General features: G+C 44.0%; 2 protein-coding genes across 2 annotated transcripts in view; one reads left to right on the top strand and one right to left on the bottom strand.

Annotated features, from left to right (window-relative positions):
* LOC310865222 (protein NLRC3-like) overlaps positions 1-27,200 on the bottom strand; it is a gene marked incomplete at both ends in the record, with an annotated part of 239,975 nt that overhangs the window by 49,536 nt on the left and 163,239 nt on the right. The gene's annotated exons all lie outside the window — the stretch shown is intronic.
* On the top strand, positions 425-26,382 carry entpd6 (ectonucleoside triphosphate diphosphohydrolase 6). The gene is made up of 15 exons (XM_083774367.1): positions 425-513; positions 3,608-3,747; positions 5,050-5,294; positions 6,615-6,691; positions 9,915-10,058; positions 12,883-12,958; positions 15,717-15,752; positions 16,037-16,125; positions 19,804-19,883; positions 20,336-20,400; positions 21,528-21,629; positions 21,726-21,863; positions 22,545-22,601; positions 23,949-24,061; positions 25,144-26,382. Exons 2-15 carry the CDS (start codon positions 3,734-3,736, stop codon positions 25,225-25,227), a joined length of 1,320 nt encoding a protein of 439 aa, XP_083630493.1. The 5' UTR covers positions 425-513; positions 3,608-3,733; the 3' UTR covers positions 25,228-26,382.

Here is a 27,200-nt window from a genome sequence, read left to right as displayed (position 1 = left end):
GTGGTGTGGTGTGTGTGTGTGCGTGCGTGCGTGCGTGCGTGTGTGTGTTTTCTTCAGTGAGTTTTGCATAGGCATCTGATCAAGGCAGGGTAACTAATATCACAACAAATATGTCAAATAAAGTAAAAAACTAGTAATAATCAACTGGTTTACTAAACTGCATAGTAGCCCATGTTCCAAATTCGCATTAATGAACAATAACATTTGTGCGATAAAACAAACTCAGATTAAAGGGAAATGTAAACGAACAAATAAATAATGTATCTGCTTGTAGGAAAAGCCAGAAAAAATACCGGATCTACAAACTCACAGCGCGTCGCGGACGCGACAAGCTGGGATCTTGGAGATCTGTTATTTTCTTTCGGGTATTTGCCTCGCGTCATTACCGGTGGGCGGGGCACCTTGCAGCCGACGTCATCAAACGGGGACTTTTGTGAGAGGTTGACAGACAGCTTCGGAGCTGCTGGACATCATCTTCTATTGATCTCATTCTCATCTCAATACCTTAATAAGGTATGTGTGGAATTAATTAATTTTGTTTCTTCAGTTAAACCCTTTGATCTCGGCGCTCTCTAGGTCTGTAGCAGATTGATACAACCATAGACTTATTTTTTCTTCTACAGGAGGGATCATAAATCTTTCTATAGCTTTGTTAAACTAAATGTCATACATACTATGACATTTTCATTTAATACGCCGTGAGACTTTGCCAGCTGTGTTTTAAGTTAGTAAAATATAAGTAGGCCTACTCAGACTTTTCAGTGAAAGTTACAGAAAAACACAAAAGTACTGCTGTCATCATCACAATGTCCGACTCCTACCAAACGTTTAAGTAGCTTCTCATTGTGCAGACTATTGTCCCGTTTTATAATCCTATTTTATATTCGACCTGTTGAAATACAATTGCAATTTGGTCAAATATATATATATCTTCTGCAGAGTCATCCTCAGATATGTTCAAATAGAACACTGAGACAGTGTACTGTAAGACTTCTCCTTAATTATACTGGGAGAGAGATGAGTACATCTCTCTATTGTGCAAAATGTTGTTACATTTATTATCAAGTCATTTGTGTAAAACAAATGTCCATGAAATCCCTGAAGAATTAAACGTATCAATTTTTGTAACGAGTTGTACTAACGATACTGTATATGAATCTAAATAAAATTTAATTGAACTGTTGTTGAACTGTTGAAAATATTATCTGAGGTAAATTCAACCTCTATAGGCTCCTTGTAATTTGTTAGGGAGTATTTTGAGTTATTTTTTAAATCCTTTTGTCATTTGTATTAATGTATTGACCCATTCTGACCGGGCACCCATTTTGGTGTTTAGCTATTGAAAAATAGCAGATCTACAAGCTCATATCGCGCCACCGAGTGGCGCGATACGAGCTTGTAGGTCTGCTATTTTATTTTAATCGAAGAGCGACTGACATTTTTAGAATCTGATCTCAGGTCAGAATGGGTTCATCAGACCAGTGTGTGTCCAGTGGAAAACCTCGTATGAATCTGATCTCAGGTCAGAATGGGTTAATGATGATCACAAATGATGTCTCTGGTGAGACATTGTGAGCTGTCAGCATTCCACCACTATTCCTTCCTGCATGACAGCATTCCTTAATGCTGAAGCGGAGTTCCACAGTGGTCAGGTGGAATGCTGACAGCTAATCTGGCCCATCTCAGAAGCAGTGCAGGTAGCAACTCAGACAATTTAAGCCCCTATTTTATCCACAGGGTGCAAGTAAAAATTGAAAACGTTTCGATGTATCGGTCACATCTTTGTCAGGTCAGAGCCTTGCATACCTGACCTGATACACCATAATTAAATGACCCAGCAACCGACAATAAAGGCAAGAAGTCATTTCAATTCTATGTAAGGTATGCCTAATTCTGAATGGAAAAGGGTCTTTAAAAGAAAGTAAATGTCCTCTCCACACTCGTGACACGCCCAATGTTTCCCTTTGCCAGCTGTCAGGAGGAATCACCTGAATCCGGGTTGGGTTGGCATGGCTACAGCACTCCCTCCCTGGTTGTGCTTTTATTGTTTTGTTGCTGCTAGGTGTGTTTCAATTCATCCACTGACACCCTCCTCCCTCATAGTGCAGCACCACCAACAAAACAACCTGGATCCTTCACAATGACACTTCAGCTCGACAGAAACGCAAACAATTGCTGTCACACACCACGACACAAAACGAAAGAAAGATTGTGCACACAGCTGTCTCAGTACTCGGTTGTATTTGTATAACATTATCTGCTGTAAGATTATATGACCCTGGCACTTTTAACCTATTTTGGACATGGCACATTAAAATACAATGTTCTTTATTATAACAATAAAAAATATCTGACTATTTGTTGTACAATGAAGTATATTGTCTCTGTTGTCCAAACGAGCGTGTGGATCTGCTTTTTTGTGACGCTGTAGTATGATCAAGTAGGACTTGATCATAGTAGGAAAATACATACAAACTTAGAATATGGAGATAAGGGATTTCTGCCCGACAGCAATGACATTCATCCACACTGTCTGGTACATCCACCCGTACCAGTACATTAGAGGCGCTCCGATCGATCAGACACGATCTGTGATCTGCCGGTGATCGGCTCTCTCTAGGTCGTCCTCAGACGAGCCTTCCGTCGTCGCTTCCAGTCATCCCGGTTCTCCGTACATCCGGCCAGCTCGTTGGTGCTTTACGCTCCCGCGTCGTTCTTGAGTACATCCACATAATGTTAGTATGGGACGTCCTCCTCGTGACCGGTGTCCATGTGTTGGTGATCGGCAATTTACCTGGTCTGGAGGAACCGATCTTAATCTATACCATTTAACCCATTCTGACCGGGCACCCATTTTGGTGTTAGCATCATGTTATGCTTTATCTATTGAAAAATAGCAGATCTACAAGCTCATATCGCGCCACCGAGTGGCGCGATATGAGCTTGTAGGTCTGCCATTTTTGAAAAATCGAAGAACGACTGACATTTTTAGAATCTGATCTCAGGTCAGAATGGGTTCATCAGACCAGTGTGTGTCCAGTGGAAAACCTCGTATGAATCAGATCTCAGGTCAGAATGGGTTAAGTGGTATATGAAAGTCAATCAGATATTTAAACGACGTAGTCTTATATTCAGGCCAAAAGGGTATATAGTATAATATCGTTTTACATATTTGTGACAGGACTAAATATTCTCCCCTTCCACCCCTCACACAGTTTTGACATATATTTTTGTAAATACTAGTAAAATTTTCCCCTTCCCCTTAACCCATTCTGATTCATACGAGGTTTCCACTGGGACACACACTGGTCTGATGAACCCATTCTGACCTGAGATCAGATTTAAAAAAATGTCAGTCGGTCGAGCTTGTAGATCTGCTATTTTTCAATAGCTAAAGCATAACATGATGCTGACACCAAAATGGGTGCCCGTTCAGAATGGGTTAAGATCACATAGTTATCGGCAGAGAAAAACATTCGGTGACCGGGATCAGTTCCCAAACACCTGATCGGAGCACCTCTACTGTACATGATCCATCCATACCTGTACATCTCTCCGTCTCGAACACAAATTAATTTCTAATCCTTCCTGTGTTCTTTTCGTACAGGAAGCACAACCTTTGACCTCCCCGTGATGACGACGACGATGATGACGATGACGATGATGAGCGTGACGAGGTCCTAAGGCCGAACGGGACGGAGCAGAATGATCGTAGGAGGGGTCGGAGTTCACCATGAGGATCCCCAGGTTGGCCATTTTTTGGATGGGACCATAATCGTTAATATCCTTTGTCGTGATTTAAAAGAATAAATGCTCGTATTGCGGAGATTTCAATTTATCGTGCAATTGTCCTCCGCCCATCATACACTAACTAGTTTAAAAATTAGCTTTTGTTGAACCACAGTACCACTTATACTTGATAAAACCCGACCTATGCATTTTTGGTGCTCACTCCACATGCATTGATGGAAGCATGAGCTCAGTTCGGGGCTCTCCCCAGGTTGGCAGAGGAAGTGTAGTGCCCATGATTACAGTTTAGGCAATTGTAATTTGTAACCTGGATTGTTCCCCAGTAGGGCTGACCCAAAAAAATCGATACGCACAGGAATCGATTTTTAAATTTTGAATCGAATAGTCGCTTAGACGCTTTTGGTCCGCGAGACGGCCCCATTTGGTCCGCGAGCCATGCTCGCGCCTCGCAGCACCGCAACGCCTCCTCCCCTCTCCCCCTCACTCGTGGTGGTAACAACAAGGAAGTCAACACAGCAGCCTGCAGTCATGCCGCCATAAAAGAAATCTAAAGTGTGGTTGCATTTTAGAACATGCAAGGAGAACAAAGAACAAGTGGTGTACGGTGTCAACTATGTGACAAGAAATTGGCGTATCACATACGGGATGGCCCAAGTGGGTTATTTATACTCAAGTATTGTCTTGCACTGATATATTTATTATTGTATGAGCCCGTGCTGTCTTTTTAACTAGGAGAAACGTAATTTCGTTTTTTTTTCTGCTGCTACAGTTGGAAATAATGACAAAATAAATCAATCTTGAATCTTGAATGGGATAAAAATGTAGTAAAAAAAATCGTAACATAGTAACGAAAGTTTTTTTCAAATGAATGTAGTGGAGCAAAAGCACAATAGTTGCCTCTGAAATGTAGGGGAGTATAAGTAAATGTATTGTAAATTGGAGGTAAGGTACAAATCCCCCACAATTGTACTTAGTCACAGTACTTGCAGTAAGTAAATGTACTTCCACCACTGGTTAACCCATTCTGACCGGGCACCCATTTTGGTGTCAGCATCATGTTATGCTTTAGCTATTGAAAAATAGCAGATCTACAAGCTCATATCGCGCCACCGAGTGGCGCGATACGAGCTTGTAGGTCTGCTATTTTTTTTTAAATCGAAGAACGACTGACATTTTTAGAATCTGATCTCAGGTCAGAATGGGTTCATCAGACCAGTGTGTGTCCGGCGGAAACCTCGTATGAATCTGATCTCAGGTCAGAATGGGTTAATGTTCATAATGGTCCCATGCCCGCTACAGGTTTGCCAGTGTGGTGCTGTTGGCGGGCTGCCTCGTCACCTACCTGATGTTCGTCAAGCGGCACTACGACGGCCTCAGGCCGGCCCTGGGCCACAGAGAGCCCGCCCACTACCGGCCCACCCCCGCCCCGGTGGTGGCGGGGGGGGCAGGGGGCGGAGGGGCCCGCTTCCAGTACGGAGTGATGTTTGACGCCGGGAGCACGGGGACACGAGTCCACGTGTTCAAGTTCCAGCTGGAGGACAGCGGTACGTGAAGTGTAGCACTTCTGATCCATATCACCATTATACTGTTGCAGTCGTCGGTCATTAACCTCTTATCTCCATTAAATTCACGCCAGACTACTTGACCGTACTACAGCGTCACACAAAAGCATAAAGAATGGCAGATTCACACCGTGTTTCAAGCTTGCTGATCTGCTATATTTGCTGCTTTTTTAAATTGGAGACTGTGTAGGAGAGACAGTTGGAAAGCTGAGAGAGAGAGACAGTGGAGGAGAGACAGACAGTTGGAAAGCTGAGAGAGAGACAGTGTAGGAGAGATAGTTGGAAAGCTGAGAGAGAGACAGTGGAGGAGAGACAGACGGTTGGAAAGCTGAGAGAGAGACAGTGGAGGAGAGACAGACGGTTGGAAAGCTGAGAGAGAGACGGTGTAGGAGAGACAGACGGTTGGAAAGCTGAGAGAGAGACAGTGGAGGAGAGACAGACGGTTGGAAAGCTGAGAGAGAGACGGTGTAGGAGAGACAGACGGTTGGAAAGCTGAGAGAGAGACAGTGGAGGAGAGACAGACGGTTGGAAAGCTGAGAGAGAGACAGTGGAGGAGAGACAGACGGTTGGAAAGCTGAGAGAGAGACAGTGGAGGAGAGACAGACGGTTGGAAAGCTGAGAGAGAGACAGTGGAGGAGAGATAGTTGGAAAGCTGAGAGAGAGACAGTGTAGGAGAGACAGACGGTTGGAAAGCTGAGAGAGAGACAGTGGAGGAGAGACAGACGGCTGGAAAGCTGAGAGAGAGACAGTGGAGGAGAGACAGACGGTTGGAAAGCTGAGAGAGAGACAGTGGAGGAGAGACAGACAGTTGGAAAGCTGAGAGAGAGACAGTGGAGGAGAGACAGACAGTTGGAAAGCTGAGAGAGAGACAGTGGAGGAGAGACAGACAGTTGGAAAGCTGAGAGAGAGACAGTGGAGGAGAGACAGTTGGAAAGCTGAGACAGAAAGAGTGTAGGAGAGACGGACAGTTGGAAAGCTGAAAGAGAGGTAAGGGAGACAGTGTAGGAGAGAAGGGTGTGGTGGCTGTAATGTAATCACAGACCAGCTAAAGGTAAAACACTAGAATACAGTGTGTATGTAAACACCTATAGCCAACATGCTCAGAATAGGAACACCGGGTTAGAAATGGTTTGTTTGTGTTAGTTTTGACAGACTTTATTATTTAGCTTAGTCATAGTATTTGGAATAAAATGTCATTTTGTTTTAGTCCGATCTACAAGCTCACAACGTGTGAAAAAAGGTAGTTTGCCAACATTTTTCATCATAGTTTGTGTTTCATTCATGTGTGGTGTTCTCCCACAGAAGCTCCTACGCTCGCCCATGAGACGTTCAAAGCCATAAAACCAGGTCTGTCGGCCTACGCTGATGATCCTGAAAAGGTACACCTCACCGCACCACACTTTTGTTATGCAAAAAGGCTCTTCAGTGCTTCTTCTTTGGATATGGTCGAGATAACATGACGGGTGAATCCAAACTTCTGCTGGTATTTGTGTTGCATTGTAAACAGCTGGAGCCTCAATGTTATATTCCCACTTTGAGTTTCTCACTCGCGGTTACAGATAGTTGCGATACTTGCGTCAAGTTGTGTGGTACTTTTAGGGCGATTTCATGGCAGATGTTGTGGTGGTGTGAATCCTGCACACCCAACCGTTACCCGGAAATGGATCACTGCAATTTCATCCGTACTATTTCAATTTCATAACTGTGGAATAAATGTTGTGTATAACAGACTGAAAGATAAAGTACAAGTACATTCACTAAAATGTTAATGTTTTTGTATATTTTCTTTTGTGGATTCTCCATGTTCTTTAGTACATGTGTCAAACTTTTATTTTTGTGAAATGACAAAGGAACATGGATACTGTTCATTCATTCGTGCAGTGGACGATACAAAACATTTGAAAAGGGAAGGGTGGCTGCTGTTTAATTAACTCAACTGTTCTGGATCTCATTGTTTACATCACAAGTTATGAGCTTTAATCTAGCACCTCTGCTGGAACACTCCATCATCGCAGTTCCTGTTTACACTGAGCATGTGCAAACCTCCCAAGGAGCCTAGGCCGCGCCTCTGTGCACCATCCTCTTTATTCATTCTAGTACTAAAGAAGGAAGTGGACTGCTCATATATAATTCATATATTTTTTATAATGACACATCATTTACATACCTTGTGGTAGTTCTACTTGAATGTTGACAAGAAATGATAATCCGCGAGCTGGGAAAAACTAAAACACCTGCGCTTCTGCTAAGGATGAAAATAAGTCCAAAGCCCCATAATCCACAGTGCCCCTCTGAGGCACATAAGTGGCATTACAGTTGAATTAAGTGTACGGAAGAATCAAGGCCAATGTGAATCATGGCCAGCGGGGACCAGGCAATCGTATTCGGGAACAGTTTTAATCAATTGGACTCAAGTGTGAATCCGCCCTAAGATCAGTGGTTCTCAACCAGTGGTCCGTGAGGGGGTTCCAGGTGGTCCCCAGCTAAATGATGGAGAGTTGGTAACCAAATGGACCCTTATGTGTAATATTACGCTCTCAAGAGTAAAATTATTGTTAAATATCTACACAATTAGAGAACGTAGAAGAATGTTATTTGATCGTCTGCCTGTTATTCTCTCAATACAGCATGGAATTGGGTCTGAGAGTCTAAATCTCATCAAATCGTGGTCAAATCGTGGAACACACACACACACACACACACACACACACACACACACACACACACACACACACACACACACACACACAATATTTGTACGTTCAGAAAAGTGGTCTGGCAACCCCCACTGCTCTAGTCCAGCGGTTCTCAACTCAAATTATTTTGGGGGATCCCCAAATTATTTGAAAAAGAAACCTTTTTATTAAATTTTTTTGCAACTGAATGGTTGGAAAATAGAAATGAAGAGTTTACATATAGTTGGGTCATTTACGGCAGTTCCGTGGAGGAGAGTTTTTTTGTGCAAAACTAATTCTTGGAATGGATCCAGAATAATGAACCCCCCCCCAGGAGGTTCAACACGTCACATGCTACTGAAAGCAGTATGAATTTTAGGTCATTTACTAATTTTGCAGGATTTTGATGGTGGCCATATGGATTTGGGGCTCTCATGAATTTTCCCTGCATTTTTGCGATTTCCATGGGGGCTCAATTTGTTTAATGATTAGATCTGGTTTCAGTATTCATTTAAAGGTGATATAGACAAGCCAAAATTTAAAATATATATAAATGTATTCTTTTGGCCTTTTCCCCCTGTATCTTTCCCTATATTATGATGCTGAGGTGTTCTCCTGCAACAGCACACTCCCCCTTTTCCCCCTGTGGCAGAATGCACTGTTTATATCCACTACAGTTTACTACTCGGGACGTCGGAGGGGATTTAAACTTTTAGCCAATTGCAGCGCGAGGCTGTGACGGTGTGTTCAACCCAGCACTGCAGTATTATAATGAAAACGCGATGCGATTTCAATTGCAATGTATAATAACATTGTTATTGTTGTATAATACCATTGTTCATGTGAAATAGTATGTTTATGATTTAATATGTAAGCCTATTGAAATTATGAGAATCGCTATGTATAGTGCATGGTTGGGTGGTGTGAAACTGAACAACACCAGCAGCAATAAGCACCCCACAGAACTCAGGATCCTTAGTCACAGAACAACTCAGACCCCAATAAAATCTCCTGTTTAGGCCTACATCAATATCGTTCTCGTTCATGTGGAGTGGGTTGTATGTGCTTTTGTTGAAATGGTGGAAGTGGAAGTGAGTAATAGTATTTCACCCTGCACCGCCGCGGCGACTGCCTGCCTGCCGGCCGGCTTGAAGCATGCATTCAACCCGTGCTCGCCAACGTTGACAGGCCGTCGCGGATCATCATAGCGATTTTTCTTCATTGCAATGAATAACCGTGGACAGAGTAGTTCACATGAATGAACGATGCTGTAGTGGCATGGGGCATTTGAGGGGCAATATGTTTTATATGCACGATTACAAATAAAAGAGAATTGAATTGAGAGCCAGTGAGTCTCCTCTACTTCCTACTTCCTCATTTGCGGGACTCGGTGTGATATTGCGATTATGCTACAGTTACCCTTAAAAAAACATGTCAACTCAATGTCATTGTTGTAACTAAGATATCGATAGAAATTCATAATTTTGTAATGTCATATTTAGCCATACGAGCGCAATATCCATAGCGTCCCTCCCAGCAGCAACAACAATCCCATAGCCTGAAGTGACCTGGCTCAGCCAATAGAATGAGGGGGGGAGGGGGGTGGAGCTAGATATGCATTTGTTTGGAAACACTCACTCACTTCTGTGTACAAACACTGGAAACTTGTCTATATCACCTTTAAGACATACTGTATTTTCTCTATTATTAAGGTTATTTTTGCAGTCAGTTTGTATTGGGGGGGACGGGGGGGGGGGGACATGGCCAAAGCATTTCCGGGGGTCCCCAGCCAAAAGCGTTGAGAACCCCTGCTCTAGTCTATAGAACTTCTTCCGTCCAAAGAACCATATATTTAGTACAATTTGTGTTTACTGTAATGTGTACAGAGTAGACAGTATAACTGGTTAATCTCTGCGCTCTCTCCCAGTGTGAAGCAGGCATCTTGGAGCTGTTGGCGGTGGCACAGGATGCCATTCCTGCTCCTATGTGGAGCAGGAGTCCTCTGGTCCTCAAGGCTACAGCAGGACTCCGTCTTCTGCCCGGGGAGAAGGCCACTCACCTACTGGACCGGGTAGGACTGTCTGTCTGTCTGTCTGTCCATCTCACCTAGTGGACCGGGTAGGACTGTCTGTCTGTCTGTCCTTCTCACCTAGTGGACCGGGTAGGACTGTCTGTCTGTCTGTCCTTCTCACCTAGTGGACCGGGTAGGACTGTCTGTCTGTCTGTCTGTCCATCTCACCTAGTGGACCGGGTAGGACTGTCTGTCTGTCTGTCCATCTCACCTAGTGGACTGGGTAGGACTGTCTGTCTGTCTGTCTGTCCATCTCACCTACTGGACCGGGTAGGACTGTCTGTCTGTCTGTCTGTCCATCTCACCTAGTGGACCGGGTAGGACTGTCTGTCTGTCTGTCCTTCTCACCTAGTGGACCGGGTAGGACTGTCTGTCTGTCTGTCTGTCCATCTCACCTAGTGGACCGGGTAGGACTGTCTGTCTGTCTGTCTGTCCATCTCACCTAGTGGACCGGGTAGGACTGTCTGTCTGTCTGTCCTTCTCACCTAGTGGACCGGGTAGGACTGTCTGTCTGTCTGTCCTTCTCACCTAGTGGACCGGGTAGGACTGTCTGTCTGTCTGTCCTTCTCACCTAGTGGACCGGGTAGGACTGTCTGTCTGTCTGTCCTTCTCACCTAGTGGACCGGGTAGGACTGTCTGTCTGTCTGTCCATCTCACCTAGTGGACAGGGTAGGACTGTCTGTCTGTCTGTCTGTCCATCTCACCTAGTGGACAGGGTAGGACCGTAGGACTACTGTCCATCTCACTACTGAGGAAGAGCAGCTTTGGCATTTTGACCACAAGACAGATCGGTCTCTCTTACTAGCCAGGGATGTAGCCTGATTCTGTGGATTTTTTTTACTATTTTGACAATAGTTAAAATAGCTGATATACAAGCTTGCGATGTGTCAATGTAGATTGGCTTTTTGAATAGTAAAAAATATCTAAATAATTGGCGTGAAAGTCAGATAGGGCTGAAAGAGAGACAGACAGTAGGATAGCTGAGAGAGACAGACAGTAGGATAGCTGAGAGAGACAGACAGTAGGACAGCTGAGAGGAAGACGGACAGCAGAGAGATTTTTTATTAACCCATTCTGACCGGGCACCCATTTTGGTGTTAGGCTTTAGCTATTGAAAAATAGCAGATCTACAAGCTTATATCGCGCCACCGAGTGGCGCGATACGAACTTGTAGGTCTGCTATTTTAGAAAAATCGAAGAACGACTGACATTTCTAGAATCTGATCTCAGGTCAGAATGGGTTGATCAGACCAGTGTGTGTCCAGTGGAAACCTCGTATGAATCTGATCTCAGGTCAGAATGGGTTGATCAGACCAGTGTGTGTCCAGTGGAAACCTCGTATGAATCTGATCTCAGGTCAGAATGGGTTAAGTAGGCTGCATTCCATGGAACCCACAGGGAAACATCTTTCTCACGAAACACCATTCAAGAGATCTCTCCGTAAAACAATGCGCTACTTGATCTTACTACAGTGTCACACAGAAGCATCAAAAGATCTACAAGCTTGACATGTGGCACAAAGCGACACATTATGAGAAAGACAAAAAATAGTTCATAATTCCTTCACTCAAACGGAACTCACTTTGAGAATAAAGTACTGATTATACTTATTTCTGCTATTTGTGACGCTTTTGAATTGGAATCCTGAAAAGTAACAGTTTTGGACATATGAGGTTTCCACCCGACAGACAGCCTTTTATAGTGTGAAAATAGTCAACCTACAAGGTCACAACGCATGGCATTGCAATGTGTTGTGTGTCAGTGTGTGACCTTGTAGATCGGCTATTTTCACTATTTGTTTATATTTCTAAATAATCTGTCTAAAAAAATAATGGGTTAATGGTTATCCCGCTGTGGTCCCTCCCTGTGTTTTAGCTCAGTCAGTCTGATAACGAGGCCAAAGCTTCAGATTAAATAACATTTTGTCTGAGTCTGACTGACCTCTTGTCCTGTTATTTCTGATTACTTAAAAGATTTAATAGACTCTCCCTCTCCCCCTCCACTCCCTAAAATAATGAAGAGCATTGTGTGTGTGTGTGTGTGTGTGGGGGGGGGGGGGGGCGGGGGGATATTAGCTAAACCAAGTCAATTGCAATAATGCAACGCGGCTAAATCTAATCCATGCTAGCTAGCTAGTGGCATGGTGCTAACAGCCGCGCATACAGGGACCTGTTGTTCTAAACACGCACGTTCCATTGATTTGCATCAACACAACATATTGTACACCAGTGGTTCTCAACCTTTTTCGGCCCTACCCCCCCAAATTAATCATATTTGAACTGGGTGACCCCCCCCCCCCCTCACCTTGAGGCAGTTTAATTCTGATAAATATTGTGAAAATAGAAAATAAAATATATATAATATTTGACAATTTAGTATTGACAAGGTCTTAAAAGTCCATAGTCACCCCCCCCCCCCCTCCAAGAGAGAGGTTGGGGGTGGGGGCTGCAGAGGGAGAGTAGCGCCCAGGATTGCAGCGGATGGGCATTGGCATCGGGTGAAAGAAACGGGTTACAAAACTGTGGGATACATTTTTTTGGAGAAAAAAAAGGTATTTCATTTCCATAGAGGTACAGATAGTGAGGTGTAAACCGACAACTTTATTCAGGAGTGGTTTTATGTCTTGTTTTATTGGTTCACTAGATTAGAATATACACACCTGGCTTCATGGTGATTGATAGTGTGGCGGCTGAAGGCGTTTAACCACTTGAGCCATATACTATGTATACTAATAGCAATAGTATACGAATAGCAAAGTAACCGAAAAAGTTTGATTTCGAAATATATATTTATATATTTATTTTGCTGTTCCCGTGTTGTCCAGGTGAGGGCGGTGTTTGCAGAGTCTCCGTTCGTGTCCAGAGACGACAGCGTGTCCATCATGGACGGGACAGACGAAGGTACGGAATGTCTCCGTCTTCAGTCATTCATTAAGAAACATCACGCCAGTAGCTGGGGCTGCAACTAGTACCCATTATTTCTTTAGCGATTATTTCTTTCGATGACTTTTATTTTCATTCATCGAATGATCAAGAAGTGAAGAAGTTTACAGACTGATCTCATGTTTCCTTCAATGCATGAGGAGTCCCAAGCTGCTCTTTTCACCTGACGGGGAGAGTTTCCCTGGTTGAATGTAGAGTGTGGAAGGAAAACGTTATTCCAACCAGTGCTTCCAATCAGCTTAAAGTTCACCCCCAAAAAGTACCACGGCGGTGGCTCAGGGGCAGAGTAACCGGATGGGGTTCCCAGTTCGAACCCGGGCTCCCCCAGAGTTAGTGTCGAAGTGTCTTTGAGCAAGACTCTCTCTGAACCCCTAATTGCTCCCCATGTGCAGGTTGGTGCCTTGCATGGTTTCCTCCGGCATCGGTGTGTGAATGAGTGAATGTAATGCACAATCTCTGTAAATGCTACTGTATATAAATGCACCATTTACCATTCATAAAGGAAAGGAAAGGTACTATGTTTACCCAGGGTAACTGGACTAAGCTCAAGAACTTGTTTACAGCCAGGCCCTGCTCATAGAACATTTCATGGTAGGGGTTCAATGCCTTGTCCAAGGGCACTTCAGCGGTGGTAATTTTAACGTGCCGGTCCGGGGATACGAACTAGCGACCTTCCGATATCAAGACCGCTCCGCAAACCGTTCGGCCACCGCTGCCCCAAAAGCAATTACATTTAATTCATGTATGGAGAATGTTTTGTTTTTGTCACACTCTTGAGCCAATTATTTTGATGACAGGCCATCGGCGGAGACTCATATAGTCTCCCGTTGACCGAGCCTGGCATGGCGAGGCTAATATCACTGTGTAGAATAGATGCGTAGTAGTCTGGAAGTTTGGTGTGGACGACTTATTTCCAAGGGACGGTTACAAACGGATTCTAACGTCACAGCAGAAAAGTCTCACTTTGAATAGTGGGCTCTGATTGGGGTGAGCTAAATGTAATTCAAACTGAGGAGCAATCTGCCCAGCGCATTTCTTTTCTTCTCCCTGTGGCAGATTGGTCTGGTTTCCAGGCTACCGATTATTGGCTCAGGAATGCGACAAAACAAAACCATGAACTTCACTTCCATGAATTCAAGGCTTCATGGGATGTGTTAACACTTCATTTATTTTAAAGCTACGTGTGTGCACGACTTATGAACCGTTAATGACCTTTCGGCTGTCTATCACAATGTGTAATGGTGTAAAGCACTAATGTGTATGTTAAACACGCACGCACGCACACACGCACGAGCACACACACACACACACACACACACACACACACACACACACACACACACACACACACACACACACACTCACACACTGATGCATGCATAAAGAAATCACACTTAAACGCATATTGTATAAGTGTACGTTTGTTAAGGGCACAGAGAGCAGAGCGGCAGTTATAATCCAATCCTTTTAAAGTAGTTCATACAAGCAATTATGGCCATGCAGGATAATGGCTGACTTAATCTAGCAGGAGAGCTAAAGCGATTATATGATGCCGGTTTCTCCGAGGCCGAAAAGTGTCTCCTTCCGCGAAACGTTCGCAGTGAATACTGTTAGATTGGTTATTTAGTCTTTTTGTAGTGTTTATTGGGACAAATAGTTCCGAATATTGGCTCTCTACGGTGAGCTTAAGATTGCGTCGTCCTTAACCACTATAATAAGGCCTATTTCTTATTGTTTTTAAGAATACAGTATTCTTCCTTTAAAGTTGCTGTTAGTCTCAGACGCTGTCAGAATATTTAACAAACCATATTTGAGCTCTAATTCAGTGGTTTATAGAGACAGACAGTAGGACAGCTGAGAAGGAGACAGTGTAGGAGAGACAGACAGTAGGACAGCTGCGAGGGAGACGGTGTAGGTGGGACAGACAGACAGTAGGACAGCTGAGAGGGAGACATTGTAGGAGAGACAGACCGTAGGAAAGCTGAGAGAGAGAGAGAAGTTGTAGGAGAGACGGACAGCTGCGTTTCCAGCTTGTGGATCTGCTACTCTAAAAAAACTGTTAACACATTGACTTTCAGCTACTAATTCATTCATTCTTTTCAGACAGACAGACAGACAGTAGGACAGCAGAGAGGGAGACATTGTATAGGACATTTGGTTGCAGTTTGCACTAAATAAATAATGGACCTTGATGTGAGAAAAGGTTGAAAACCAAAGCCCTATGTGCGTCGTTCCCGAGTAGGCTGTCTTAAAATGGGTCAACTTGGAACTGGAGCAGCTGAAATCAATAATGCTGTATATCTGGATTTGATATCTGATATTGAGCTGCATTGACAGGCTTTAAGTGGTTAATGGAATGGTTAATGCTCAGGGTGCTCTCATCATCATCATCATCTCTCTCTAGCTCTCGCCTTGTTTATTTGTTTGTTGCATTAACTCTCCTTATAAGAGATTTAGTGTAAATGTCAATGATCTAGTTTTCTAAATGGTGCGGTGGGTTGGTGGTTGATCGGTGGGTGCACAGGGGTCAGCACTAATACATGGCGGTAAGACATGATACCTCAGTAAGCTGGTGGTGGTGCTGAAGTGTTTGGGCGCTAATGGCCCTGCCTCGGATACAGCGTCAGGACGCCGTCACACTCTGGACGGGATTGTTGTTGTCTTCTACGTTCAAACTAAATGCTTAACGATTGTTTGTTGTTTTCCCTCCATTTAGGGATTTCAGCTTGGATCACCGTCAACTTCCTCACTGGTAAGGCTTATCTCCTGCTGAGCGAGCGAGCGAGCGCGCGCACACACACACACACACACACACACACGTGCACACACCCTCATCCTCACACACGTAGACACACTCACACAACTACTAACGTGAGTGCGTCTGTCCTTTTGTCTCAGCGGTGTGGTTTATATAGCTTTACAGTAGAAAACGGGTTTAATTCAACATGAAGTCATGAACTGAATATTTATAAAATATACACTGTCTGTCTGTCTGTCTGTCTGTCTGTCTGTCTGTCTGTCTGTCCGATCGTCCAGGTGGTCTTCATGGAGTGGACACGCCCACAGTGGGTATGTTAGATTTGGGAGGCGGCTCCACCCAGATCACCTTCTCCCCTCAGGACGAGGTAGGCCACACACACACACACACACACACACACACACACACACACACACACACACACACACACACACACACACACACACACACACACACACACACACACACACACACACACACTTGATTGACATGTTGTGACCCTGGTCTATGTACCCTGCATCGGGAGCTTTAAACCACTGCTTCTCATTGTCACATTTGCGGACCACCAAGGGGTCCGAGTTTGAGTGTGTACGCGTGTTTCTGCGTATCATAGATTGGGGTAAGAATGGTATCGACACTAGTCCATGCCCATGGATGTGTTTCTGCGTATCATAGATTGGGGTAAGAATGGTATGGACACTAGTCCATGCCCATGGATGTGTTTCTGCTTATCATAGATTGGGGTAAGAATGGTATGGACACTAGTCCATGCCCATGGATGTGTTTCTGCGTATCATAGATTGGGGTAAGAATGGTATGGACACTAGTCCATGCCCATGGATGTGTTTCTGCGTATCATAGATTGGGGTAAGAATGGTATGGACACTAGTCCATGCCCATGGATGTGTTTCTGCGTATCATAGATTGGGGTAAGAATGGTATCGACACTAGTCCATGCCCATGGATGTGTTTCTGCGTATCATAGATTGGGGTAAGAATGGTATCGACGCTAGTCCATGCCCATGGATGTGTTTCTGCGTATCATAGATTTGGGTAAGAATGGTATCGACGCTAGTCCATGCCCATGGATGTGTTTCTGCGTATCATAGATTGGGGTAAGAATGGTATGGACACTAGTCCATGCCCATGGATGTGTTTCTGCGTATCATAGATTGGGGTAAGAATGGTATGGACACTAGTCCATGCCCATGGATGTGTTTCTGCGTATCATAGATTGGGGTAAGAATGGTATCGACACTAGTCCATGCCCATGGATGTGTTTCTGCGTATCATAGATTGGGGTAAGAATGGTATCGACACTAGTCCATGCCCATGGATGTGTTTCTGCGTATCATAGATTGGGGTAAGAATGGTATCGACACTAGTCCATGCCCATGGATGTGTTTCTGCGTATCATAGATTGGGGTAAGAATGGTATGGACACTAGTCCATGCCCATGGATGTGTTTCTGCGTATCATAGATTGGGGTAAGAATGGTATGGACACTAGTCCATGCCCATGGATGTGTTTCTGCGTATGATAGATTGGGGTAAGAATGGTATCGACACTAGTCCATGCCCATGGATGTGTTTCTGCGTATGATAGATTGGGGTAAGAATGGTATGGACACTAGTCCATGCCCATGGATGTGTTTCTGCGTATCATAGATTGGGGTAAGAATGGTATGGACACTAGTCCATGCCCATGGATGTGTTTCTGCGTATCATAGATTGGGGTAAGAATGGTATGGACACTAGTCCATGCCCATGGATGTGTTTCTGCGTATCATAGATTGGGGTAAGAATGGTATGGACACTAGTCCATGCCCATGGATGTGTTTCTGCGTATCATAGATTGGGGTAAGAATGGTATGGACACTAGTCCATGCCCATGGATGTGCACAGTGTGCAGACTTACTTGGGACCGCAGCTGCGATTGATTGTGATTTCTGATAACTCCGGAGTCTTAATTGCAAAATCCGAAGCCGATTCGCTTCATGTTGGGTTTTTTTCACGGAAATGGACTTATATCGGGTATTAATATTTTTCCGCTGTGTTTTTCAGTGAGGCAGGCTGCTGGCGATAACTCAAGAAAGTGCACCAAAGTTAACTTGAGAATGTGCACTCGCATTAATACAAATAAAACAACGATGATGTCACTGGATGCCACAAAGTGGGTGTCCACATCCCTCCTATGAAACACAGAGTTGGAAAAAGAATTGTACTAAAAATGGTACTAAAAAAATTGTATTAATCATTTTAGTGACGACCTATTATTGCTCAGCACTATCAGTGAACCTATCACGGTATCACCTTCACTCCTCAGTTCTAATGAAGACCCCCCCCCCCCCTCTCTCTCTCTCTCTCTTCAGCATGCGTTGGCGAATGGCCTTGTATCTTAAGGGGTTTTTAATCTGTAAATACCCTGCTAATCCCAGCTAGCTAGATAGATAACCAACTGGAGAGGAGGAAGAGGAGGGTGGGCTTCAACTAGGTCAGACCTGTACTCTTCCTCTCGGTTCAAGCCCCCAACCCTCACTTGACCATTGGCCCCGGGAGTCAAATGAGTTTTACAACTACAGATTACAAAGAGACCCCCGCCCTGGCTCCCTGTATTTCTTCTTTCCATCTAATTGCAAGACGGATCCAGTTGTGTGTGTGTGTGTGTGTGTGTGTGTGTGTGTGTGTGTGTGTGTGTGTGTGTGTGTGTGTGTGTGTGTGTGTGTGTGTGTGTGTGTGTGTGTGTGTGTGTGTGTGTGTGTGTGTGTGTGTGTGTGTGTGTGTGTGTGTGTGTGTGTGTGTGTGTGTGTGTGTGTGTGTGTGTGTGTGTGTGTGTGTGAACTTGTATTTACTACTGTATACTGGTGAGGGCCAAATGTGGCCCCTTCCCTACCTGGCTCTGTTCCATTTAGTGTACAGTGGTTCTCAAACCTTTTAATTTCAAGGACCCCCATAATACCTCTGGGAGTGTACAAATGGAACAAATGGACCTGGGGGTAGGCCCCAATTAGCCTGGGCACCATTTCCTTTAGGGGATATGATCCTGTCGGGAGCGGATGATATCGTTACGTCATGTTGTAGTATTGTTTTGTAGTCGACAGGCAGGAACAACAGGCGGCAACTTCCTTTTCCCTCAAACCGATTTTTCTCAATAAAAGCTACAGGCTACGAGAGCTTTTATTGAGAAATATCGGTTGTCCGTTTTGGCCCGCCCTCACCCCTCCACTTCCTGTGGTTTGCCTGTGTTTTCATTCCCACTATCAACATGTATGTATTATTCACATTCTGAATGGCCCTGCTGCTGACGGATTCAGTAGCGCAGCTCAGAATCTGTTCTTGAGAGATTATCATTGGTATAATCGGTAACACCTGTGAAGGAAGTAGGGAAGGGTCCCGGGAAGTAGGAAGAGCATAGAGCCTATTGATTAAAGAGAAAACAGTTGTGTTCACTACTCCTATCCTACCAGAGTGTACTGTTGTAGAAAAAGGTTTTTATCCCAGGTACTCCTTGGAGGGCCCCAAATCATACCCTAGAAAGCACTAGTGTCTATTTAAACCACATAGATTTTTTTGACTGGAGAGTCATATTTTGACAGCAGAAATTGCCTGTCATAATTATTGGACAGTATTAAGAATGTTAGTAACGCTTCATCTTCGCGACACCAATAAGCATAATATGCTTATTGGTGTCGCGAAGATGAAGCGTTACTAGTTCCAATGGCATCTACATGTGTGGTTGTATATTATACAACCACACATGTAGATGCCATTGGAACTATTTGTATTAAACACTTTCCAATGAAAATCATTCAGATCCGTTTCATAGTCATAAACAGAAACCACTAGGCCTACTACAATTTGAATCATTCATTGCTAGTGTGCAAAACCTGACAGCACACTGCACGTTTCAATTAGATACACATAATTGTAATGATACAGCATTCAAAAAAGAGAAAATAAATCAACAAAGCCCACTTTGTGAACCGTGGCTGTAGAGTGTGTACTGTGACTGTTAAAATAAATACTTAATTCATGTCTCTGTGCAGAAAACCATCCAGACCTCACCTATAGATTACATCAGCTCAGTCCAGATGTTCAACTACACTCATACTCTCTACTCACACAGGTAAGTACGCTGATAATAATACTACTACTACTAATACTAGTATTAACTAGAAAATATTGCATGTCTAAACCATTAAGACCTGAGACCAGATTTTACAAAATGTTTTCTAAATCCTGACAGTTTCCTGAAAAGCTTTTTCAAGGCAAGGACCCCCAGAATGATGTGTATTTTGCCACGGACCCCCATCATGAAAAACACGATTTTTCAAAATCAGCAGATCTACAAGCGTGTAACATGGTACTCGGACTCGGAGCCGTGCTATGAGCTTGCATATCTGCTAACTTTCAATAGCTAAAGTTAAAAAATAATGGTTGAAGTGGTTAAAAGTTAAGATAACACAGATGCGTTCCAGGTCTCATTGGATTAACACGGAAGCCCATCTGCAAAACAACGGGAAAACACTCTGTCTCGAGAGACTAACATAGATGTAACATGTTTGTCTCCTCATGCAGCTACCTGGGTCTGGGCCTGATGTCTGCCAGGCTTGCCGTGCTGGGAGGCGTGGAGGGACAACCCTGTATGTGCTCTCCTCTCCTCTCCTCTCCTCTCCTCTCCTCTCCTCTCCTCTCCTCTCCTCTCCTCTCCTCTCCTCTCCTCTCCTCTCCTCTCCTCTCCTCTCCTCTCCTCTCCTCTCCTCTCCTCTCCTCTCCTCTCCTCTCCTCTCCTCTCCTCTCCTCTCCTCTCCTCTCTCAACTGTTTATTAATTTTTTCCAATTTGCCGTTCATCTTTTGCCTTTTAAAAAGAGCCCGGCCCTGCAGATAAATAAGCCATTATCTAAGCTTTTAATAACACAGCAGCAGCACCAAGATTAATTCCTTGGCCACCAGCTGTTGCACGGTTTAACCGATGGCCTGAGATTTAAGACCTCATCGAGGTTGGAGAGAGGCAACTCTCTCTGTGTCCTTCTCTTACTGTCTCTGTCTCTGTTCCTGTCTGTCTGTCTGTCTGTCTGTCTGTCTGTCTGTCTGTCTGTCTGTCTGTCTGTCTGTCTGTCTGTCTGTCTGTCTGTCTGTCTGTCTGTCTGTCTGTCTGTCTGTCTGTCTGTCTGTCTGTCTGTCTGTCTGTCTGTCTGTCTGTCTGTCTGTCTGTCTGTCTGTCTGTCTGTCTGTCTGTCTGTCTGTCTGTCTGTCTGTCTGTCTGTCTGTCTGTCCGTCCGTCCGTCCGTCCGTCCGTCCGTCCGTCCGTCTAAGTCTAAGTATAGCATCCTGACATACACAAAGGTGATGTTTTAGTGAATAATGTTTTAAATAAAGTACAATTTAAATTAACGCTTTATCTTTTTATTATGTGCTGATAGTTGTATTACGTTTTTGCAAGTTTGAGGAGCCCTGGCAAATTAATTTCACCCCTTTTCTTAAAGTATTTTTTACGGTGCAATAATAGTCTTTCTGATTCTGTCTGTACCTTTCGCTCACTCTCTGTCTGTCCATCCATCCATCTATTTTTAGTCTTGTCTCTCCATCTCTTTCTCACTGAGACAGTCAGTTGTGATTGTTTTTTGGTATGTCACTGTCTGTCTCTGTTACGCACGCACGCACGTGTACACACATCCTTGCTATTCTTCATATTACAAAGTATACAAGGATTAAGACATGATCAGTCTCATGTTGTTCCATTCTCCCTGTTGTGTTGTTTCTGTACAGTAGGGGGCAGCTCTGAGCTGGTCAGTCCCTGTCTGCCTCCTGAATACACTGGTCCATGGGAACACGCTGACACACTCTACACTGTCAGAGGACAGAAAGAAGGTACACACACACACACACACACACACACACACACACACACACACACACACACACGCACACCTCTTCCAGATATCATAGATGTGTGTGTTGTTTCAGGGGAGCCCGTGTATGAGTCCTGTCTCCGGAAGGTGGAGAAGGTTCTGTACAGGAAGGTGGTGAAAGCAACAGAGGTGGATGTGGACTTCTACGCCTTCTCCTACTACTACGACCGAGCCGTCGACCTGGAGGTTATAGGTACCGACCCCATTAACTGTGCTTATAATGTTCTCTGTGTCAGATGAGAAGAATGGGTGTATTTAACTTGACTTCTCTTCTCTCTGTGTCCTATGAGAATAAATGATTTATTTAACTTGGACTCCTGTTCTCTATGTCAGATGAGAATAAAGGGTTTTTTCAGTGTTTCCCCTATATATGCATTATTGTGTGGCGGCCTGGCTGGCCCCCACACAATCATGACTACTAGCCCCCACAGTATGATTTATAGTAGGTGGTCGCGAATAGGCCAAAAAGTGCAAAAGACAGCTAAATAAATCGCAAAAAATGTATGCGTGCGTGTGCACGGGTCTGACCTGAAAGCTCCACCCACACTATCAGCTTCTGGGCCAAGAGAAACACTGTTATTTAACCTGACTTCTCTTCTCTAAGTGTCAGATGAGAAGAAAGGATGTATTTAACTGTACTTCTCTAAGTGTCAGATGAGAAGAAAGGATTTATTTAACTGTACTTCTCTCTGTGTCAGATGAGAAGAAAGGATGTATTTAACTGTACTTCTCTCTGTGTCAGATGAGAAGAAAGGATGTATTTAACTGTACTTCTCTCTGTGTCAGATGAGAAGAAAGGATGTATTTAACTGTACTTCTCTCTGTGTCAGATGAGAAGAAAGGATGTATTTAACTGTACTTCTCTCTGTGTCAGATGAGAAGAAAGGAGGAACCATTAAAGTGAGCGACTACATCGATGCTGCCAAACGAGGTGAGGTGGCGCCGCCGTGTGGTGGATTGAATTTACCTCATGTCCTCCTCACTGACTGCAAAGTTCAAACTTAAAGGAAACCTGTCATTAAATTAGCTGCTATTGACATTGAATGTTTTAAAATTTGTAATGCTTTTAGGACATTACATTTAGCATTCTAGTAGTTTGGCATGATAATTATTATCTATTTCGTGTTTTCAGTGTGTTAACGGTAAACGGTGTTGTGTGTTTTTGCGGTGTGTAACGGTGTTGTGTGTGTGTTTGCAGTGTGTAACGGTGTTGTGTGTGTGTTTGCAGTCTGTAACGGTGTTGTGTGTGTGTTTGCAGTGTGTAACGGTGTTGTGTGTGTGTTTGCAGTCTGTAACGGTGTTGTGTGTGTGTTTGCAGTGTGTAACGGTGTTGTGTGTGTGTTTGCAGTCTGTAATGGTGTTGTGTGTGTGTTTGCAGTGTGTAACGGTGTTGTGTGTGTGTTTGCAGTCTGTAACGGTGTTGTGTGTGTGTTTGCAGTCTGTAACGGTGTTGTGTGTGTGTTTGCAGTGTGTAACGGTGTTGTGTGTGTGTGTGTGTGTGTGTGTGTGTGTGTGTGTGTGTGTGTGTGTTTGCAGCCTGTAACGGTGTTGTGTGTGTGTTTGCAGTGTGTAACGGTGTTGTGTGTGTGTTTGCAGCCTGTAACGGTGTTGTGTGTGTGTGTGTGTGTGTGTGTGTGTGTGTTTGCAGCCTGTAACGGTGTTGTGTGTGTGTGTGTGTGTGTGTGTGTGTGTGTGTGTGTGTGTGTTTGCAGCCTGTAACGGTGTTGTGTGTGTGTTTGCAGTCTGTAACGGTGTTGTGTGTGTGTTTGCAGTTTGTAATGGTGTTGTGTGTGTGTGTGTTTGCAGTCTGTAATGGTGTTGTGTGTGTGTTTGCAGTCTGTAATGGTGTTGTGTGTGTGTGTTTGCAGTTTGTAATGGTGTTGTGTGTGTGTGTGTTTGCAGTCTGTAATGGTGTTGTGTGTGTGTTTGCAGTTTGTAATGGTGTTGTGTGTTTGTGTGTGTGTTTGCAGTGTGTAACGGTGTTGTGTGTGTGTGTTTGCAGTCTGTAACGGTGTTGTGTGTGTGTGTTTGCAGTGTGTAACGGTGTTGTGTGTGTGTTTGCAGTGTGTAACGGTGTTGTGTGTGTGTGTGTGTGTGTGTGTTTGCAGTCTGTAACGGTGTTGTGTGTGTGTGTGTGTGTTTGCAGTCTGTAACGGTGTTGTGTGTGTGTGTTTGCAGTCTGTAACGGTGTTGTGTGTGTGTGTGTGTTTGCAGCCTGTAACGGTGTTGTGTGTGTGTTTGCAGTGTGTAACGGTGTTGTGTGTGTGTGTGTTTGCAGTGTGTAACGGTGTTGCAATGACTCCAGTAGAGAAACCTTTCCTCTGCCTTGACCTCACGTACATCTCAGTGTTGCTGCAGGAGCTGGGCTTCCCCACGGACAAAGAGTTCAAGGTGAGACTTTAAAGCCGGCCATTAAAACACATTAAAGGATTAAAGTTGTCAGTCACCACGACTGATTTCAGTCATTTGGATTCCATATACTGTTAGTTAGTTAGTTAGTTAGTTAGTTAGTTAGTTACCAACCATATACTGTAAGCCAGCAGCATGTCTTCTATGGAAGCATGTGGCGCAGCGAAGGTAGCCTAACACAAGCCCACCATGCGTCGCTTGTAGATCGGCTATTTTTCAGTTATTATTTTGAGATCGGAGCATTTGAAATGGTCAAACTAGTGCAATATTGTGCAGAAGCATCTTCCATAACACCATAATGTTCTGGGATATGACATGAAAGCAGATGTTAAAGCCTCGGTCTGTGATTTCTTCACCTGGTTGGCAGCATGTAGAACATAAAATATCATAGTTTGACATCTAGCGTTAATTGTTTAGGTATACTCTAAGGGTGCACATTAGGACACAATATTTTTTAACCACGATTTTATTTAGCTTTAATCCACGCACATTGATCACACATTGATTGAAATCCAAGGTACCATCACCATAACCCATTCTGAACGGGCACCCATTTTGGTGTTAGCGTCATGTTATGCTTTAGCTATTGAAAAATAGCAGATCTACAAGCTCATATCGCGCCACCGAGTGGCGCGATACGAGCTTGTAGGTCTGCTATTTTTGAATAATCGAAGAACAACTGACATTTTTAGAATTTGATCTCAGGTCAGAATGGGTTAATCAGACCAGTGTGTGTCCAGTGGAAACCTCGTATGAATCTGATCTCAGGTCAGAATGGGTTAATCACACAGCGTCCATTTAACCTTTAAAAACCCATTCCCACTGTAGTTGATCTCAAAACCACCCTTTTTCCCCCCAACCAGTTTAGGCCCTATATTTAGACATACCAGTAGGCAGAGATGGCTTATTGTATGGCTACGTGAGATCTGACTCATTTTGCATGTCTGCTGTAAACAAGGCATATTATTTGGTTATTTCTCTCTTCGTGTGCATATGGGTGTGTGTTCATGTGTGTGCGTGCATACGCGCGTGTGTGTGTGTTTTCTGTATGTGTGCGATTCCAGCTGGCCAGAACCATCAATGACGTTGAGACCAGCTGGGCGCTGGGAGCGACGTTTCACTACATCGAGTCCCTGAGGAACCAGTGAACTCTGCTAGGCCACAACACACACACACACACACACACAGGACTGGACATACTGTACACTGATGACCGTCTCTACATACTTTCATACAACTACTACTCTGAATGTTCATTAGATGGCAGCTGGCATTGGAGCCGTCCAATAAGCAAGTGTTCTTCATGCCGATACACGCTCCGTTGCCACGACGACCGGCCGTAGTTGCGTACGCCTCAACGCACACTGACCCCGGATCAGCGCTCCTATAGCAATACCTCCTACAGTAACTGTGCTGTTCAACCGACGTGTACAACTGACGCGTTTCTGTGTGTTTTCACGTCTGATATCACCGTCGCTGTTGTCGGGCAGAAGCGTTTTTTTCTACTTTTAGTTTAGTTTTGCTTCGTATATTAATTAGCCTGGGTTCCAGCCTGAATCGCTGCATTGTGTGAATCTGAACTGTCACTCGCTACTCGGTCTGTCCAGCAGGCAGCAGACTCGCATTTTCATCAGCCAGCGCCACTCTATCCATGCTTCTCACTGTTAAAACAAAATAGTGCCAGTAATATAGCGAGTGACAGCATTTGATTCAGTAGTCCGAAGGCTGTGTGGGGTGAGTTTAGTGAATGATAATATAAATGGATGTTGCAGTTGCAGGGCAACAGCGGTAGCTGTGCGGTGCACATTGATACGGCGTCAAACTGTATTTTTAACCCCCCAACCGCACCGAACCACAGACCAATCACAAGCCACGGGTCCAGTTCACCCTTGGAGATGGGAGACTTTCCAGACTGAGTAGCGAGTGACAATTCAGATTCACAGAACGCAGCCATTCAGGCTGGAACCCAGGCTATTATTATTCTACAACAGGTCGTTTCGAGGAAGCAATCTGAGTGGTTGAAACGGCTTCTAGCCGTGGATCAAACCAGCACCATTCACCACCTAATCAAAACAAAGAATTCAGCTGCTCTGCTTTCCCAGAGCGCTAGCAAACTCGGTGGCTAGGCTAGCTAGTTTCTTGGGACATTTGTGGTCGTAGTGACTAAATCTGTCATTAAAAAAATATTTTTTTTCAGCGATTTTCTTAGTTTTAAAGGAGAATTCCATGCTAGAATGCTTTCTTATCTTTCTTACCTTTCTTTGTAGTTGTTACGTCCCCACCAAAGAGGTCCAGGTGTTTTTTTGTGCAAAAACTCCTTATTGGCTATTTTCCCTACCATAAGCCCTCAATGAATTGCATTGCATTGAATGGGAATTTAATGGGGCTATGGGGTGTTATGCTAGTTCGCTTATTTCCATCGAAAGAAGTAGTAAAGTGTGCCGCTTGGGATATTATTTACATTATGAAGAGAGGATATATACAAAGAAATTATAATTTTGAGCGATGGAAATAAGCGAATTAGCACAACACCCCATAGCCCCATTCAATTCCCATTCAGTTCAATGCAATTAATTTAGGGCTTATGGTAGGGGAAATAGCCAATAAGGAGCTTTTGCACAAAATAACACCTGGACCTCTTTGGTGGGGACGTAACAACTACAAAGAAAGGTAAGAAAGCCTTTTAGTATGGAATTCTCCTTTAAGGGTAACTCAGTGATGCTTGCGGAACTCGACTTCGTCTCGTTCCTTACCGCATCACTGTCGTGGCAATAATCACGTTAAACCACACCCTCTCGTGTAATATTGCTTAATTAATGCCCTACTTGCGAGGCGTCATGAGCTGCTTGTAGATCGGCTACTTTCATTCTTTTTGAGTGTCTGGTTTTTTATAAATATTGAACCAATGAAAAGTATTAACAAGAGCTTGTGACTACATACACCTTGTGACCTTGTAGATCAGCTATTTTAAATATTTTTGAGTGTCTGTGTGTTTTATCAATGTTGAACCAATGAACCAAGTATTAACAATAGCTTGTGACTGAATAATAACTTCATTGGATGGAGTTCCCAACAACGTTTTTTTTTGCTCCCGATCCGATTCCAATCATTTGATTTTGAG

Source organism: Protomyctophum parallelum (assembly GCF_964188405.1).
Source record: "Protomyctophum parallelum genome assembly, chromosome: 10".
NCBI lineage: Eukaryota > Metazoa > Chordata > Actinopteri > Myctophiformes > Myctophidae > Protomyctophum > Protomyctophum parallelum.
This window is presented reverse-complemented; position numbering and strand designations above follow the sequence as displayed.